We start from the raw sequence: 16,451 nt of genomic DNA, 5'->3' as shown, positions 1-16,451 counted from the left end.
ACACTTTTGTCCCTCTATTTTGGCGACCCAACACTTAAATCCCTCACTTTCTCTTCCGTCCAAATTCGTAGTCCTTCCGTCCATTTAAACCGTTTGGTCAAAGAGTCAAAGGTGAGATGTGATAATTTTTTCTAAAAATACCCTTCTCTCAATGTGAAATTCCAGAAGAAGAAGAAGAAGAAGAAGAAGAAGAAGAAGAAGAAGAAAGAAGAAAGAAGAAGAAGAAGAAGAAGAAAGAAGAAGAAAAAAGAAGAAGAAAGAAGAAGAAGAAAGAAGAAAGAAGAAGAAGAAGAAGAAGAAAGAAGAAGAAAAAAGAAGAAGAAAGAAGAAGAAGAAAGAAGAAAGAAGAAGAAGAAGAAGAAGAAGTTGCAAAAAGGGTAGGAAAAAGAAGAAGAAGAAGAAGAAGAAGAAGTTGCAGAAAGGGTAGGAAGAAGAAGAAGAAGAAGTTGCAGAAAGGGTAGGAAGAAGAAGAAGAAGAAGAAGAAAGAAGAAGAAGAAGAAGAAGAAGAAGAAGAAGTTGCAGAAAGGGTAGGAAGAAGAAGAAGAAGAAGAAGAAGAAGAAGAAGAAGAAGAAGAAGAAGAAGAAGAAGAAGAAGAAGAAGAAGAAGAAGAAGAAGAAGAAGAAGAAGAAAAAGATGGTTAATTTTATCAATTCACGTGTCCCAAATGGCTATTTTGGACGGATGGACTACGAATTTGGACGGAAGAGAAAGTGAGGGACTTAAGTGTTGGGTCACCAAAATAGAGGGACAGAAGTGTTAATTACGTTAAATCTCAGGGACTACAAAGTAATTTTCTCTTTTATTTAAAAATTAGAATTTAAATTTTTTAGAGATATTAATTTTTTTAAATGAAAATTATTAATATTTTTTTATAATTTATTAATTAAAACATTTAAAATAATTTTTAATTGAATTTAAAATGAATTAATATATTAATAATAGTAATTGAATTTAAATTTAGGTGGTTTGATTTCCACAGTTTACATGTTGCCCATCTATGAGAGAAAACAGTCCTGGATTGTCCATCTATGAGAAATGTAGTTGTCGTCATCTGCAACATGGAAACTGTTTAACGTCCCATCAAAAGTCGATATATGTAACTACCAAAAAATCCGTCATATTCATGTGAATGGTAAAAAAATCATGTGGTTTGTATTTGAAAATATTTTGTTACATATTTAAATTTCAGTCAATTTAAATGTCGTTTTTAGAATAGCAAGGAAAACGTGAACGGCAGGATTCGAACCTGCGCGGGCAGAGCCCACATGATTTCTAGTCATGCCCGATAACCACTCCGGCACGTCCACGGCGATGCGTTCACTTTTTTCAGGTCTTACTTGTGACGTCACTTCTCCGGTGACACATCCATAGCTGTCTCGAACTCGGAGTTGAGGAGGGAGAGAAGAAGAATCTAACAGGAAGTCAGATATGGTGGTTTAGTTTAGTTTTCAATTTGCACTTCTGGATGGCTTGGCAATGAGAGGTAGAATTTTTGCCACAACTTGACAATGTGCAAAATTTTTCAATTTGATTGTTTATTTACTGGTTAGAATATTGGAATTTAGCATCGAACTCGAACTTATTTGTGTTCTTCTGCATTTCTGATTGCCTTGTAGCTCCATGTTTGAAGAGCATTTCTAATGATTAATGCTTGAAATGAATGATGAGATATTGTAGTAACTTAATGTAATTGATATCAGAATTTGATTTAGTTTGCCTGACTTTTGATTCTAATTTTTATGACTTCTAACTTTTGGTTCAAGTTAACAGTCTATTCAGGTTGCGATTTGCGCTATTTGAACTCGGTATATTTCTGTCACTATTCTCGGCCTTCTTAACTATCTAAGCTTCTGGGTATTGAAGTAGACAAATACAAATTTGCTCCAAAATCATACAAGGCAGAGTGCGTTTTGCGATTCTTTACAATATAGATTAGGTATTAAGTAGTAGATTCTTTTAAAAGTATAATTACTTTTAATGCATTTTTCAAAATAGAAAAAAAATTAGTTATCAGTTTTGCCATACTATAATGACTAAGTAGTAATTTTTTCTATAAATTAGTGGTCAAGCCTGTCTTTTGCTTTCTTTGTATTTACCTAACAACTATGTTCCAAAATCCACATTTTATATTTTGACTGAAGGCACCCTACAGGCATTCAAAATTTTTTTTGCTGTTACAATTGGTTATGAATATATACTTTTGTCTGGTGATTATCTAATATTAATTAGTTTATTGCCGTAGGAATGGATATTAGATTGTTACAACCAAAAGAAGCTTGTTGATATCGATAGTTAACCATGGCGGACAGGCTACATTACATTTGAAACTAGTAGTGTTAATGTCTTTATATGTATCTCTCCTTTTTTTTTTTCTTTTTTTAATCCAGATACTTAAAGCTCTTACAAATCCCATGAGATAGAATATTTGTAAGATACTTTACTTATTCCTTGGATTTACCCTGTCTGTCACCTTTTTGTTTAGCAATTAATAATGTTTAAGACCAAACATATTCAAACCCCACAACCTTCACCCCCTCATTTCCTTGGCAAAGGCCACTTATCATTTTTGCTTTTTCATGCATGACATTGCTGTGAATGTTGTAAAGACACGTGAATTTCTAACTCTGACCTTTTTGTATTGGATTATATGATTGCTAATTGGTATTATCTAAAATCTTAAAACACTATGCTTTGGATTATGTGCAAATGAACCTACCATACTATTATGTTTTGTACATGTTGCCAGCCATGTAAAAGTATGAATAACAGGTGTGCTAATTGCTATCTGTCCTTTGGCATGTGGATCTTTTTCTTTCTGTTTGTTTTTTGGAACCTCCAGAGGATTCTAATGAAAAATTTACAAGAGTATATCTTAATACCCCGATCCAAAATATTAATTGGATTGGCAATTGGCATGGTCTACAATTTTCTTTATCTTATTGATGTCAATAATAGATGCCCTGTGTATTCCTGAGGACATGAGTGCTTACTGTTTAGTGATTAATATGTGAATATATAGTATTTTCCTTTCAAGATCTAAGAATTATATCATTACTTAGCCATATCTGATGATCTGCTTCTTGACTAGTAATCAATATTCAAAGTGCTTTAATTTGATAATTTAAGTATATGCACTCTATTTTCCCACTTTTGGTCTTGAAAACAAGTTGATCTTCTAAATACAAAGAATGCTTGCTGATCAAAAGCCATCGTCACCTAGAAAATATGAGAAACAAGTTGAAAGAGGATCACATTCTAAACCAACTGCTCTATGTCCTCAAAGGTTATTGTGATAGTGTGAACATAATTTGTATATAATTAAAGAAGATTACATAACCATAGGCTAATTGATACTAATTTATTGATAGAGTATTTTTAGGAGTTGGCTTAACAAGGCGTGTATATAAACACACTTAGTTTAGAGAAAATACATAGAAATTATCCCATTATTTCTTGTTTTGTTGCATGGTATCAAAGCTTTTTTATGGTTGATCTATTATTTCTTTTGGGGTTGGATATTGTTCTCCTTTGAATCACTAGTCCAGGTGATTGTTTGATCTCACCACCGTCCTAAGAAACAGCGCAACAGAGTTTTCGGCCTCTCCTTGAAGACCGGTGGTCAGACTGCCGGTGAGTGGTCTCCATGCACCAATTTTTCTTTTTCGCCTATTCTTCACTCGCCGGCACGTGAACGCGTGTCGCACCTTCGACAAGTCTTCGGTTCCACTTCTGAGATCGCGTCATCATTTTTGGCCAATCTCTAGGGTCGTTGTTGTCATCAGACCTTACTGTTGTCGGGTTTCTCTTCTGTTGGAGCTGTCCAAATTCTATTTCTTTCCTTTAAGGCTATGTGAGGGTTGTTTTGGTACTTTTATTATTAGGTGAAGTGTTTTTATGGTCTAATATTGGTTTTAAATAGCTTCTAACAGTAAGACCCATATTACTGAAATTATTCTAACGTCTCTGGTAGCGGCTGAGACAGGTAAACTTATCTTACTTGTCTTATTTCCTCTTCACATAAATGGGTCATTGATTCTGGTGCCACGGATCACATGACAAGTAATTTTCATATTTTTGCCAGCTTTCAATCTCATAAATTATGTTCTCCTGTTACAATAGCGGATAGGTCAAACTATAATGTTGAGGGTTTTGAGACTATTAAATCTACTCCTTTTATTATCCTATCATTTGTGCTAAATTTATCTAATCTTACCTTTAATTTAATCTTTGCGAGTAAACTTATCAAAAATCTAAATTGTTGGAAGAAATCTAGTGTTTAGGAAAAGTAAGAAGCAAAATGTGGTATACAGATCCAGTACTGAGTCAAAATGCTCAATCTATTTCACGGATAAATTATCTGCTGAAAGAAGTTGGTATCATTGTTTCCAATCTAGTATACCACAAACGGATTAAGCATATTAAAGTTGATCGTCATTTCATTTGTGAGAAGATTCAAGGAAATTTAATTTCTACCGATTATGTGAAGACAGGAGAGTAATTGAGTAACTAGGTGATCTACTCACCAAAATTTTAAATGGATTTCAAATAGAATATTTTTCTAATAAGTTAGGTATGATAAACATCTATTACTCAATTTGAGAGGGAGTGTTAGAGCATGTATATAATTAAAGAGATTACATAATCATAGGTTAATTGTTACTAATTGATTGATAGAGGATTCTTAAGAGTTGTTTTAACAATATCTTATAATTTGTATATAAACACACTTATTTCAATAGAAAAAATACACAAAAATTACCCAATTATTTCTTGTTTTATTTTCAATAAGTTAGTGTATGAATGGGTACTCATATTTTCTCCCGACACTGTAGTGGAAAACTACTCTAATGTCATCCCAGTCTGCCAGCACAGCAGACTAAATTTCTGTATACCTAACAAATTTACTTTCATTCTCTTTCCAAAATTCCTACATCTGCCTTCAACGATTTGTTTCTTGTGCCATATGTTAGCAGTGTAGAGAGAGTAATCCTGCTAAAGAGCACTTCTTCTTCGAAAGTAAAGGAATGGGCTATTAATCATCTGAAGAGAACTATCTCATGGCTGGAGAGTCAGGAGGTTATGGTTAGCGGCACCTAATGATTTATTTATGGTGTCTGATACACTGATTGTCTGATTCCTCTCCATTCTCTGATGATGTTGATTTCTATTCTTTCAATTTTGTGGCTCTGCTGGTAACTCTTATGCACGTGGGAAAATGTCCTTCTGTGAACATCTTGTTAATCCCATGTACTTTTTGTCCTTCCTATAAATGGCTAATATATTGCGGAATGTCAGAAAAACAATACTTGATTTTTAAGTTCTGTTCACTTGCATGTTGTTGCTCATGAAAATGGGGAGTTTTCATCTTTTATCCAAACCACTTTATTTATGCTGCTTGCCAAAATTTTCATGGTTGTGATGATAGTGAATATTTCTTTCTTATTCATTTGGGATGGTATGTTAGTAGCATGAAGATTTCTTAATGATTTACTTCACAAGGATTCCAAGCACATGAGATCAAATTCATTTCTTTTGCTGCACTTATCAGCCCCCCTTTTGCTTGTTGAGAAGGTGAAGAAGGGAGAAGAAATTGGCGTTTCACATTATCTGGTGTGCAGTTTCTTAACGCACAAAACACATATACTCTTTTATCTTTTTAACAAAATAAAAGTGCAAAAATACCTAGTAGAATGAAAATGCACCTCACACGATCTTCTTCACTGTTTATTCCTTCTTGTCCTCGTCCTTTTACTTATTTATTTATTTATTTTATATCATGACAAGTAGAGTTATTTTAATGATTTTAACGGTGGAGCTGTATAGTGTAGTTCTGTTATGAGCACTACCGCGGGATATACTGCTTATGCTTGGTCGTAGTTTATGCTGGAATATCTCTTGGCTTCCAACTGGTGCTTCCCCTGGCAATTTCGGATCCGTTCTCCAGGAGGAGCAAGTGTTCCAACTCTATCACTTTATCATTACTATTATGACGGACACCATTTTTAACAATCTTCGCCAGAGACTGCAGTACGCTGTCTGTGGTACACTCTTTCCGGTACTCCAAAGTTATGGAAGAGAGCTTGTGATGTTCTACAAAAGAGCGGGGAACAATCTGAAAGAAATGAACGGAAACTTGTCATTTAATTGTGATAAAATTTTACAAGTAAACATAGAATTTTTAGCATGTTTGTTATGTCCAAAGACATGGGAAGTTTCTCGAACTCAAGGATGTGCATATTGCAAAGAGAAGACTACGCAACACAAAGCATAGAAGTATATACCTTGAAAATTAGGGGCGATAATTTTTTCAAACTGGAAAAGATTTCAAGTTCGAGTCTTTTGATGAATCAAAAAAAGAAATGAAAAGAAATTTACCCACCTCAAGAATCCAGTTAATGTACTGAACATGGTTCACATGCTGATTGAGATCAAGCTGATCCCAATCAGGCTGTAGTAGAAGCAAATACAGTCAATCACTTAAACAAGGCAAAGCATTAGAAGAAAAAGGAAAAGCCAGAGCATTAATTTATTGAATCATGGAGAAACATCATATAGATGACTTACTTTTACACCTTCTCGAGCAAAATCCGCTGTATCAACATCGAGTCGCAGCAATTTTCTCCTATCCTTAACAATGATAGGATCACAATTCCTCATGTGAGGAGCTAACTCGTCTCTGATTTCTTCTTTAAGCTTGGATAACTTCCTTGTCTTCTTATTCATTAACACCCATACACTGCAGATTTAAACTTTTTTTAAAAAGGTGAGAAAATAGCAAGTTAACCAATAAATGACGACTAAAGAAAATAATCTTTCTACTGATAATCAAGAAGAGAAATTCAACCTGGTTGCTTGAGCCAAGGTACACCCTGTCTTACCGTCACGAACAATCCAGTCTCGACCTACGCTATTTTGTCCTGATGGATAAAACCATGTGTCCACCTCTACACAATCATGCCTTGCAGTGCATAAACAGTATCAGATGGGTGATTACAATGGAGGGTTTTAGAAAAATGGAAGACTAAAAATTAATTAAACTGCAAAATCAGAAAGTTACCAGGAAGGATAGCTATCCACCACTATCTGCAAAGTGGAGGTTACCCATATCAAATCCTGTCTACTCATTTCTGGTGTTGAACCAAAACCATCAGCCGATATACCTATAACTCTACACTGTTCAAGTGCTGTGTCCTAAACACCAAAACAAATATCAAAGACTAATCATAGAATTTATGCAGAGGAAAATGAAGTTCAAATACAATTTTAACCTGTAAATAATTGGTCAAGGCAGCCAAGGATAGTTTTCTGTCAAAGCCAATTTCAAATGATCTAACCAAAAAGTTTTGCCTGTAAACGAGGCCATCTTGCACCAAGCTTCCACTTCCACCACTAATATTTGATTTCCAAGAGTTCAATTTCTGCCTTTCCTCACCAGTGGCTGCATTCACACGACCAAAATGCTTCTTCCAAACACCATATTCTTGGGATATAGTCTTCCTTCTTGATGATGCTGAAGCCATACGCATCTCATCCTTGACAGCTTTCTTCATCTGGTAGATTTTTTTATTTTGAAAGGCTTCGACTTGGAAGTGCTTGTTAACTAGCAAGAATCCGGTAGTAGCAGTAGCCATTTTCTTTTTCTGCTGAGTTTTCAACTAATTTGAGGTAATATATATCCCCTGGAAAATTAATTTTTCGTGGATGAAGTACAGTATAAATAATGGATTCTACTTTATTTTTAGAACCAAACGTCTAGAATCTCATTTTTAATTCCGTAAAAATTTGAGTTTCTCAATAAAAAATTTCTGTTAAAATTAATAATTTAACTACGAGATGAAAATATTATCCAAAAATACTCTTATCAATTATAAAAATTACTTTTACTTTTCAAATTCTCATATTTTTTTGTTCTCTTCATTTATCTGAACTCTAATTTAAAAAAAAAAAAAATCAGTATTTTCTTTCGAGATTCAGGCAATTTATAAACCTTTTATAATATTATTTCTTCTGTATTGTTACCAAAATTAGTTTTCTCTAGATTGTTTTAGGGCTGCTTAGAAAATTTATTATCATGAATTTTAATAATTAGGTGATTTTAATAAAGGAAGCTCATTTAATTATAATTATTACAAGACTCTTGTTTAGCTATGGATAATTATGGAAAGCTATTTCATTATAATTGAATGATTAAAAAATTTATGTAATTTCATGTATCTGAAATTTTTGAATAAGTTAGAGATGGTTAGTTTGACTGTCTAAATATAGATTTTCTTTTATGTGTTACTGATCTATTAGTTGTTTTTTTCTTTTTAATTTCATAGCTGTTCATATGCTGAAAAAAAATATGGATTTATTTTTTATATTATAAAAAATAATATATTATTATAATTAATTAGTTGGATTTGATTTTATTAATTTTTATTAATTAAAATCGAACTGAATTAAAATAATTAAAATATTTAAAAATAAAAAATAAGCCAAATTAAAAAGAATAAAAAATTAAATTAAAATTTTAAATTAATTTAATTTAATTGATTTTTTTTTTAATTTAAACTGCTCAATTTTAATAACGGAATAAAGCCGATGCGAAACAATTTTACTTTTAAAAAAGAGGCATTTATAACCTAACCTATGTTTGAGAATAATAAAACCCAAATTAGAAGTTAGGATATGGGCTGGCTTCTCCTACCTAGAAGACTAGAGGAGCTTGCCAAAAAAGAAAAGAAGTGTAAACAAGTGAAAGAGAAAATCTATCTTTTCAATTTATAGAGAACATTATTAATTGTTATATTACTGATTGCAGTTTATTTTTTAAAAAAATTATGAAAATAATATAATTAAATTGCGTGAGATAAAATACTTTTACTAAATTTACTTTATTTATAAAAATTAAAATCTCAATTTAAAAAAAATAATTCGATTTACTTGTATTTCCTTATCAGATAATTATTACTAAATTAAAAAATTTTATATTTTATAAAATTAAATTTTATAGTCTACTGCATTAAATATTAATCATATTTTAATATCAATTAATTAGATTTAAATTTATTTTTTTAATTTATACTTGAAAATATAAAATTGTTATTTTAATAATCTTTCTAATATTTATTTAATATTGAAATATGTTATTTTAATAATTATTATTTTATAATTTAATTTTATTGTGTTTTTAGATATGCGTTTACATTTTTTTAGAAAATTATAAAATTAATTTAAATAATAAAATCTCATTCAAATTTATACCCTTGTTTAAAAGATTGTAAATTTATTATATATATATTTTTTAAATAGAGACCGAAGATTAGAAATTGGAAGAATAGAATTCGAAATATCTCAGATTTATTCATATGTAGTTCCCAACAAAAACCGCATAAACTTATTATATCTTATATATTCATTATAAGCTTTTTAACTAATTATAAGATTAATTTAAATAATAAATATTATTATTTATTTTAAAAATTAAATTTTAAATAGTAAAAATTATCAATTATTTTAAAAATTAAATATTATGGAAATAATTTAAATGTTACACTCCTTAATCAATTATCTTTTATAGTTTATTTAAGATTTTAGTAATATAATCTTATCAATTAATTTAGAGTTCATTTAATTTATTTTAATTTTAAATTACTTAATTATTTATATGGTAATTCAATTATTTTTTATAGTTTATTTTTTCTTATATTTTTTATTAACTATTTAATTATTAAATTTATATTAAATAATTTATATTTTTTTTTAAACTCGGAATTGGGGATTGAGAGAATAGAATTCATATTAACTTCTTAAATAGTTTTGAAATGATTTTTAAAAAATAAATTTTAATTTATACACCTACTCCATATTTTATAAAATACAGTATCATTATAAAACATATTAAAGTAAAATTTTATTCTATTTGTTTTTTTTTTTCTATAAAGAATACTTCATAATAAATTATTGATCTTTTATTATAATAATATAATAGTAATTATTATTATTATTGTCTAAAATTTACCAAGTAAAAATTAGTTTGATAGAAAATAACAGCAAAGAAAAACGTGAACGGCAGGATTCGAACCTGCGCGGGCAGAGCCCACATGATTTCTAGTCATGCCCGATAACCACTCCGGCACGTCCACGGCGTTGCTTCTCCAGGTCTTACTTGCAATAAATACCACTGGTCAGATAACACTCGGACTCGGAGTTGGGGGAAGAGAAAAACGGAGAGGAGAAGAATCTAATAGGAATTCAGATATGGACCATATGGTGGTTTAGCATAGTTTGCAATTTGCAATTCTCGATGGCTTGGCGATGAGGGGGTAGAACTTTTGGCACAACTTGACAATGCAAAATTTTTTAATTAGATAAATTACAGTTAATTCGAGTTGATTATTTATTTATGGTTAGGATATTGGAATTTAGCATCGAAACTCGAATTTATTTGTGTTCTTTTGCATTTCTGATTGCCTTAAAGTTCCTTGTTTGAAGAGCTTGTGTAATGATTAATGCTTGAATGATGGGATATTTCAGTAAGTTGATATAAAATTTGATTTAGGTTTCCTGACTTTTGATTCTAATTTCTGTGACTTGTGACTTTTAGTTCAAGTTAATGGTCTATTCATAAAGAAAATGAAGAACATAAAGAAAATAGCCCTTCCAAGGGAACCATTAGCGGCAGAAATCTGGAGGCCTCAATTCACTTTCAGAGAACTTTTCCAAATTGTTGGTATGACAATTTATAGTTCAGTTTAATACTTATGTGTTCTATTGGTTTCTTTTCAACGGGTTGAGGGTTGTGGCGTGAGATTTTTGTTCGGATAGGAAGGAGTATTATGTGTTGTCAGGGTTTGTTGATCCTGACCGTGCAACATTGCGGTCTCAAGCTCTGGAATGGGAGCAGAGTATAGACCAGACTGGATTTCAGAGTGCACACTCTTGGTTTGTGCATATTCAAATACTCCCAAGTTTCGACAAGTTGAGGCAGATTGTGGCACGATCGTGAAGAAGGTTTCTTTCTTGTTGTGTTTGGAATTGTTATCACAAATAAATGAATTTAAAGGAAAAAACTTAACACACTTGAGAAGACATTTTGGATTATCTGTTGGAAGGTTCATCAAGTGCAAGTCAAGATAGTATCTTTTATGGCTGCTTTGTTCATAACTTCGATTTTTTTCTTCACTCTTGTAAAACCTCTATAATGGCATAGATCTTATACCGATTCCTACACTCTTTGGACAAAACAGAAAGAGTGTTTTTGGCGGCATGGCTTCTGTCATTATTCTCGTCCTTCATAACCATCTAAGCTTTATTGAAGCAGACAAATCCAGATTTGCTCTAAAATTCTAGAGGCAAAGAGCAGTTCCTTGCAATATAGATGATTGGTTAAGCCTGTCTCTTGCTTTCTTTGTATTTAACCTAACAACTTTGTTCCACAATCCACATTTTATATTTTGAGTGAACCCTATAGGCAATTACCATTCTGAGTGTTTGTTTTTGCTGTTACAATTTGTTACAAATGTCTATTTTTGTCTGGTGATTGTCTGATGCTAATTAGTTTATTGCTGTAGGAATGGATATTAGATTGTTACAATCAAAAGAAGCTTGTTGATATTGATAGTTACTTGATGCACGCAGGAAAACCATGGTGGAAAAACGTCACATTTGAAAGTAGTAGTGGGAATGCTCTCACCAATCCCACGTTATGAATATTTTTAACATACTTTAGTTATTCCTTGGATTTACCCTGTCTGTCACCTGTTTGTTTAGCAATTAACGTCTAAGACCAAGCATAGCCAAAGCTCACACCCTTCACCCCCTCAATGCCTGGGAAAAGGCCACTTATCATTTTTTCTTTTTCATGCATGACATTGCTGTGAATGTTGTAAATGAAGACATGAATTTCTTACTCTAACCTTTAAATCAATTGCATTGGATTATGTGATTACTAATTGGTATTATCATAAAATCTTAAAACATTAATTTTCGGATTCTGTCCAAATGAAACCTACCATACTATTTTGTTTGGGCATGTTGCCAGTGCCACCCATGTAAAAGTATGAATACAGGTGTGCTATCTGTCCTTTGGCATGTGGACCTTTTTCTTTTTATTTATTTTTTGGGATCCCCCAAAGAATTGTAATGAAAAACTTACAAGAGTATATCTTAATACCCAGGTCCAAAATATTAATTGGATTGGCAATTTGGCATGGTCTACAAATTCCTTATCTTATTGGTGTCAATAATAGATGCCCTGTGTGTTCCTGAGGTCATGAGTGTTTACTGTTTAGTGATTAATCGGTGAATTTGTAGTATTTTTCTATCAAGGTCTAAAGAATTATATCATTACTCAGCCACATCTGAGGATCTGCTTCTTGACCAGTAATCAATATTCAAAGTGCTTTATTTGATACTATAAGTGTAGGCATAATACTTCCCCTCCTTTTGGTCTTGATAAGAAGCTGATCTTCTGAATACAAAGAATGCTTGCAGATCAAAAGCCATCCTCACCTAGAAAATCTGGGAAACAAATTGAAAGAGGATCACATTCAAAACCAACCTCTCTGCGTACTCAAAGGTTAGTTTGAATAAATTAGTGTATGTATGGTTACTCATATTTTCTCCCAACAGCATAGTGAAAAACTATTCAATGTCACTATCCCCGTTTATTTTCATTCTCTTTCCGAAGTTCCTACATATGACAATAATAATTTGTTTCTTGTGCCATATGTTGGCAGTTTAGAGGGATTATTCTCTTCTTCGAGAGTGAAGGAGTGGGCCATTAATGATCTGAAGAGAACCATCTCATGGCTGGATAGTCAGGAGGTAAAGGTAAGCGGCACATGCTGGTTTATTTTCTGTGACTGATTCCTTTCCATTCTCTGATGATGTTGATTCATGTTCTTTCAATTATGTGGATCTGCTGGTAACTCCTATGCACGTGGGAAAATGTCTCTCTGTGAATGGTTAATCCCGTGTACTTTTTGTCCTTCCTATGGCTAAATGCTTAATCCATCTCCTGTACTTATTAGCAGTGTCAAATTTAGCCGGTTTTTGGTTTTTCGTCCAGTTTATTCCTCACGTTTCAATTAAAGCTCAATTTAGTCCAACCCTCTACATACCTGAATTGCATGCGCCACTTCCCAATTTTTAATATTTTTTAATACTAGCGTATTATTTTTTATATTTTATAGTTAATTAAATTTAAAACATAAAATATATTTTAGTATTATTAAATAATAATATGTAAATATAAAAAATGTCATTTTTATTTTTCATAATTCTTTAAAATTATATAAAAAGAATTATATTTTACGTAAATAATTAAAATTAAAATTATAATCATGATGCATTGTATTTGACTAAATTGAAGAGTCATAGAAATATCATATTTTCATATAATTAAAATTGATTTTATTTTATATTTTATTATAATTAATTAAAATTGATAATTATATAATTGTAGTTAAGATATTATCTTTTATAGAGTTAATTTCTGTTAAAACTAAAAGTATAAAAGAGTCACCAATGTGATGCTTGAGTTACAAATTATGAAAACTAAATTGAGCTTTAATTGGAACTTTAGGGCTAAATTGGATGAAAGTTAAAAAGGCTTAAATTGGCATTCTGAATAAGTATAGGGGTCGAATTGAGCATTTATCCTCATGTAAATCTTATTTGGTGACTTTTGATACTACATATATATTATGGTTTACAGTATTATAGGTGAAAAGGAAGAGAAGTAAGACAGACTGCAAATTAGAATCTTATGTATGATGATCAGCAATTTTTTCTGTTTACAGAAGTTTTGCTCTGATTGCTAGTTTCATTCAGCAACCCAAACCATGCAGAACCCTACTTAATTCCTTGCTTTTGTTGTGTAGGATATTTGCCCTATTTATGGAATGGACCTTACATTATTTAGTTATCCTTTTTTCCTATAAACAGCCTGAATCAAGTGAAATAAAAGATGTAGCTGCTGGAGGGATCATAATTTCTTTGCAAGATGTCATAGATGCCCTTGAACAGAATCAGGTCTACAGTTCTTGTAGAGACTGCATTGTTCTTTAAAGGTGCAGGAAGTTGTTATTGCTTTAATTTATTTCTCTTTCTATGGAAACTACTTGAGTTGCAATTAGTTATTGGAGTGACTTAATTGAAGAAAAACTAGTTAATTGATTATTTAGTTGTTTACTTGAATTAGTAAATGTAGTTTGCCTTTTACTTGTCATTCTACATGAGATTCATAAATATTTTTAAATCCTTTTGAAGAAAATATCTGGAGTGTGTTTAAAGGAATCTCACTGTTGCAAACACCTATCTTTTGGCAGATATTACCTTTTCTTGGCCTTTTTGCTGTCTCATTTACATAGATTTTATTCTTAAATTCTTGATGCTGCAAGCATCCTGGTTTAAGACATTTGCAACGTTTTGAAAGAGAAAATGATAAGGGAGACTGCTAAAAGCATTTCTCTTTTGGAGATCATTTTCTTAGTTTTGCATATCATTTTCGTAGATTTATCCTCAAGTTTTTCAGTTCATACATGAATTCATGCATACCTCATGCTGCTGGTGTCACATCTTTGGGCTTCTCGACTGTTTTGCCCCTTCATACTAACAATGGAGAGTTCTTTGTCCTCTTCCTTTGTAGTGGAACATGATTTGTGAAAGCCAATTACACGGCTTCAATATCGCTTTGAGTTTCTTTTGAGGAACCAGACGGAAGTTAAATTATTAGAATTGTGTTGAATGAAAGCTTGCTAACTGTTTTCTGGTTAGGGTCTAACCAGATTTTCCTGTCGGCTTAGGATGTCCGACAAATAGCGGAACAGTGGAATGTTATTCCTCATGCAGTTGAGGAGCTTATAAAATATGTAGATGCTGCATCTCTTTCAAAGGAAGATACCTGCAGACAGGCTAAGGCATGCAAACAAATGTACTGAGGCAGAACTTGCTAAAGCTGATGATTCTAAGCTGAGGAGTAAAAGGCTAAGGACTGATGAAAAAGAGAGGGGTGGTAATGGGAATGGGAGATCCAAATCCAACGCCATCTTTGGTGTTGCAGCAGATTATGACAGTGATGAAACAATTGAAATGACACAGGAGGAAATTGACCTTTGCTTATAGTAATGTTGCCTCTTAAGATTTGTGAACCATAATTCATATGTAAAATCTTTATCCAAGAGGGACTAATTTTGGTGCTCCTTATAAGTTCAAGATTTAATATACTGTGATTTTGTAAGGATTCAATTAAATTGATTTTTTTTTCTTTTTTTTTATTTGAAATGGGAGATTTTTTTTTGAATTTAAATACTTTTTATTTAAAAAAATTAAATTATATATAATTTTATAAAAATTTATTTAATTTTTTTTATTACAAAATGAGTCATTTCAAACGATGGGGAAGTGGTATTTTTTATTATTATTTTATATACTACTTAGTATTTAAAATTTACTTGTTTGACTGATTAGAATTTGCACTAAATATGACAATTAAGGGAGTTGCACACTCTTAAATAAGAAAAAATTTTGTATTTTTATTAATTTATTAATTAAATATCATTGATGTGGACCATTAGGTAAATAGTTGGACAACAAAAACAAAATAATAAGAAAATTTTATTAAATTTTATTATAATCTAATTTTAATGTTTTTTTAATCAATAAATAGAATGATATATTTATTAATGTACTAAGATCTAAGATTAGATTTAGGCAAAAGAAAAGGTTTCGGAGCCTAGATAAACAACACAAACCTACAAACATGAAGTCCATACCCAAACACTAAAACCCTAGATAGCATGATGATGGAAGAAATTGGAATGTTGCCGCTGGTGTCACATGCCACTGGAAGGGAAGTTAAATATGGCCGAAATAGAGTTGTATTGCGATTGGTCAATTTATAAGAGAGAGAAAGTGAGTTAGTTGGCGTCTATAGCAGCCACTCCGATATTAAGTCAATAAATTGAAAAATAAGGCAAGTGTAAGGAATTGTTTAGAATTCAAGAGTAGTTGTGTAAGAATTGTATACATTTGTCTCTGTGATTATTAGTTTTTATACTATAAGAAGATGAAGTTAATTACAACATCTTCTGAAAATCCAGTTGGTGTCGGCTAATTGCTAGAGGATCCCGCGATTATAGGCATAATGGAGATTTGCTGGGTGATATCCGTCAGCGGTAACTTTATGTGAAGACTCAACCTGTTCAGGAAATGGCGAGTTTTGATGAAAAAGTGGGTGCTACAGTGTCTGGGTCTTCTTTCCACGGGTTGGACTGCATATCGGCTTATCAGACTCTTGCTACGTGGCCTTATCTTATAGTGACAGTTCATGACTTATTTTGGACAATTGTTGTGTTACATCAAAGGTCCCCCTACTAATTTTCGATTTTTCAAATTCGAATGTGACAGTTGTCTTCACGATCTAAGGCACGTGCCTTATTTAGATTGATTTTTCTCTGTTCA

At 31.7% G+C, this 16,451-nt stretch overlaps 1 protein-coding gene, 1 long non-coding RNA gene, 2 other non-coding genes and 1 pseudogene across 4 annotated transcripts; 2 read left to right on the top strand and 3 right to left on the bottom strand.

Moving 5' to 3' along the window:
- The first annotated feature begins 1,038 nt into the window (after positions 1 to 1,038).
- On the top strand, positions 1,039 to 5,674 carry LOC122725180. The gene is made up of 2 exons (XR_006352644.1): positions 1,039 to 5,084; positions 5,551 to 5,674. It is a non-coding gene; the product is annotated as an uncharacterized LOC122725180 (long non-coding RNA).
- Positions 1,228 to 1,309, bottom strand: TRNAS-AGA. Its single transcript has one exon. It is a non-coding gene; the product is annotated as a tRNA-Ser (tRNA).
- On the bottom strand, positions 5,478 to 7,667 carry LOC110625830 (palmitoyl-acyl carrier protein thioesterase, chloroplastic). Its single transcript, XM_043962136.1, has 6 exons — positions 7,271 to 7,667; positions 7,060 to 7,193; positions 6,847 to 6,960; positions 6,567 to 6,738; positions 6,382 to 6,450; positions 5,478 to 6,114 (listed from the first exon to the last, which is right to left on the bottom strand). The coding sequence occupies exons 1-6, from the start codon at positions 7,631 to 7,633 to the stop codon at positions 5,881 to 5,883; spliced, it is 1,086 nt and encodes a 361-aa protein (XP_043818071.1). The 5' UTR covers positions 7,634 to 7,667; the 3' UTR covers positions 5,478 to 5,880.
- Positions 7,668 to 10,047: 2,380 nt separating this feature from the next.
- On the bottom strand, positions 10,048 to 10,129 carry TRNAS-AGA. Its single transcript has one exon. It is a non-coding gene; the product is annotated as a tRNA-Ser (tRNA).
- Positions 10,101 to 15,261, top strand: LOC110625552 (annotated as a pseudogene).
- Positions 15,262 to 16,451: the final 1,190 nt, after the last annotated feature.

Source organism: Manihot esculenta, chromosome 11 (assembly GCF_001659605.2).
Source record: "Manihot esculenta cultivar AM560-2 chromosome 11, M.esculenta_v8, whole genome shotgun sequence".
NCBI classification, from domain to species: domain Eukaryota; kingdom Viridiplantae; phylum Streptophyta; class Magnoliopsida; order Malpighiales; family Euphorbiaceae; genus Manihot; species Manihot esculenta.
Note: the sequence above shows the minus strand (reverse complement) of the source record. Positions and strands in the feature narration are given on the sequence as shown.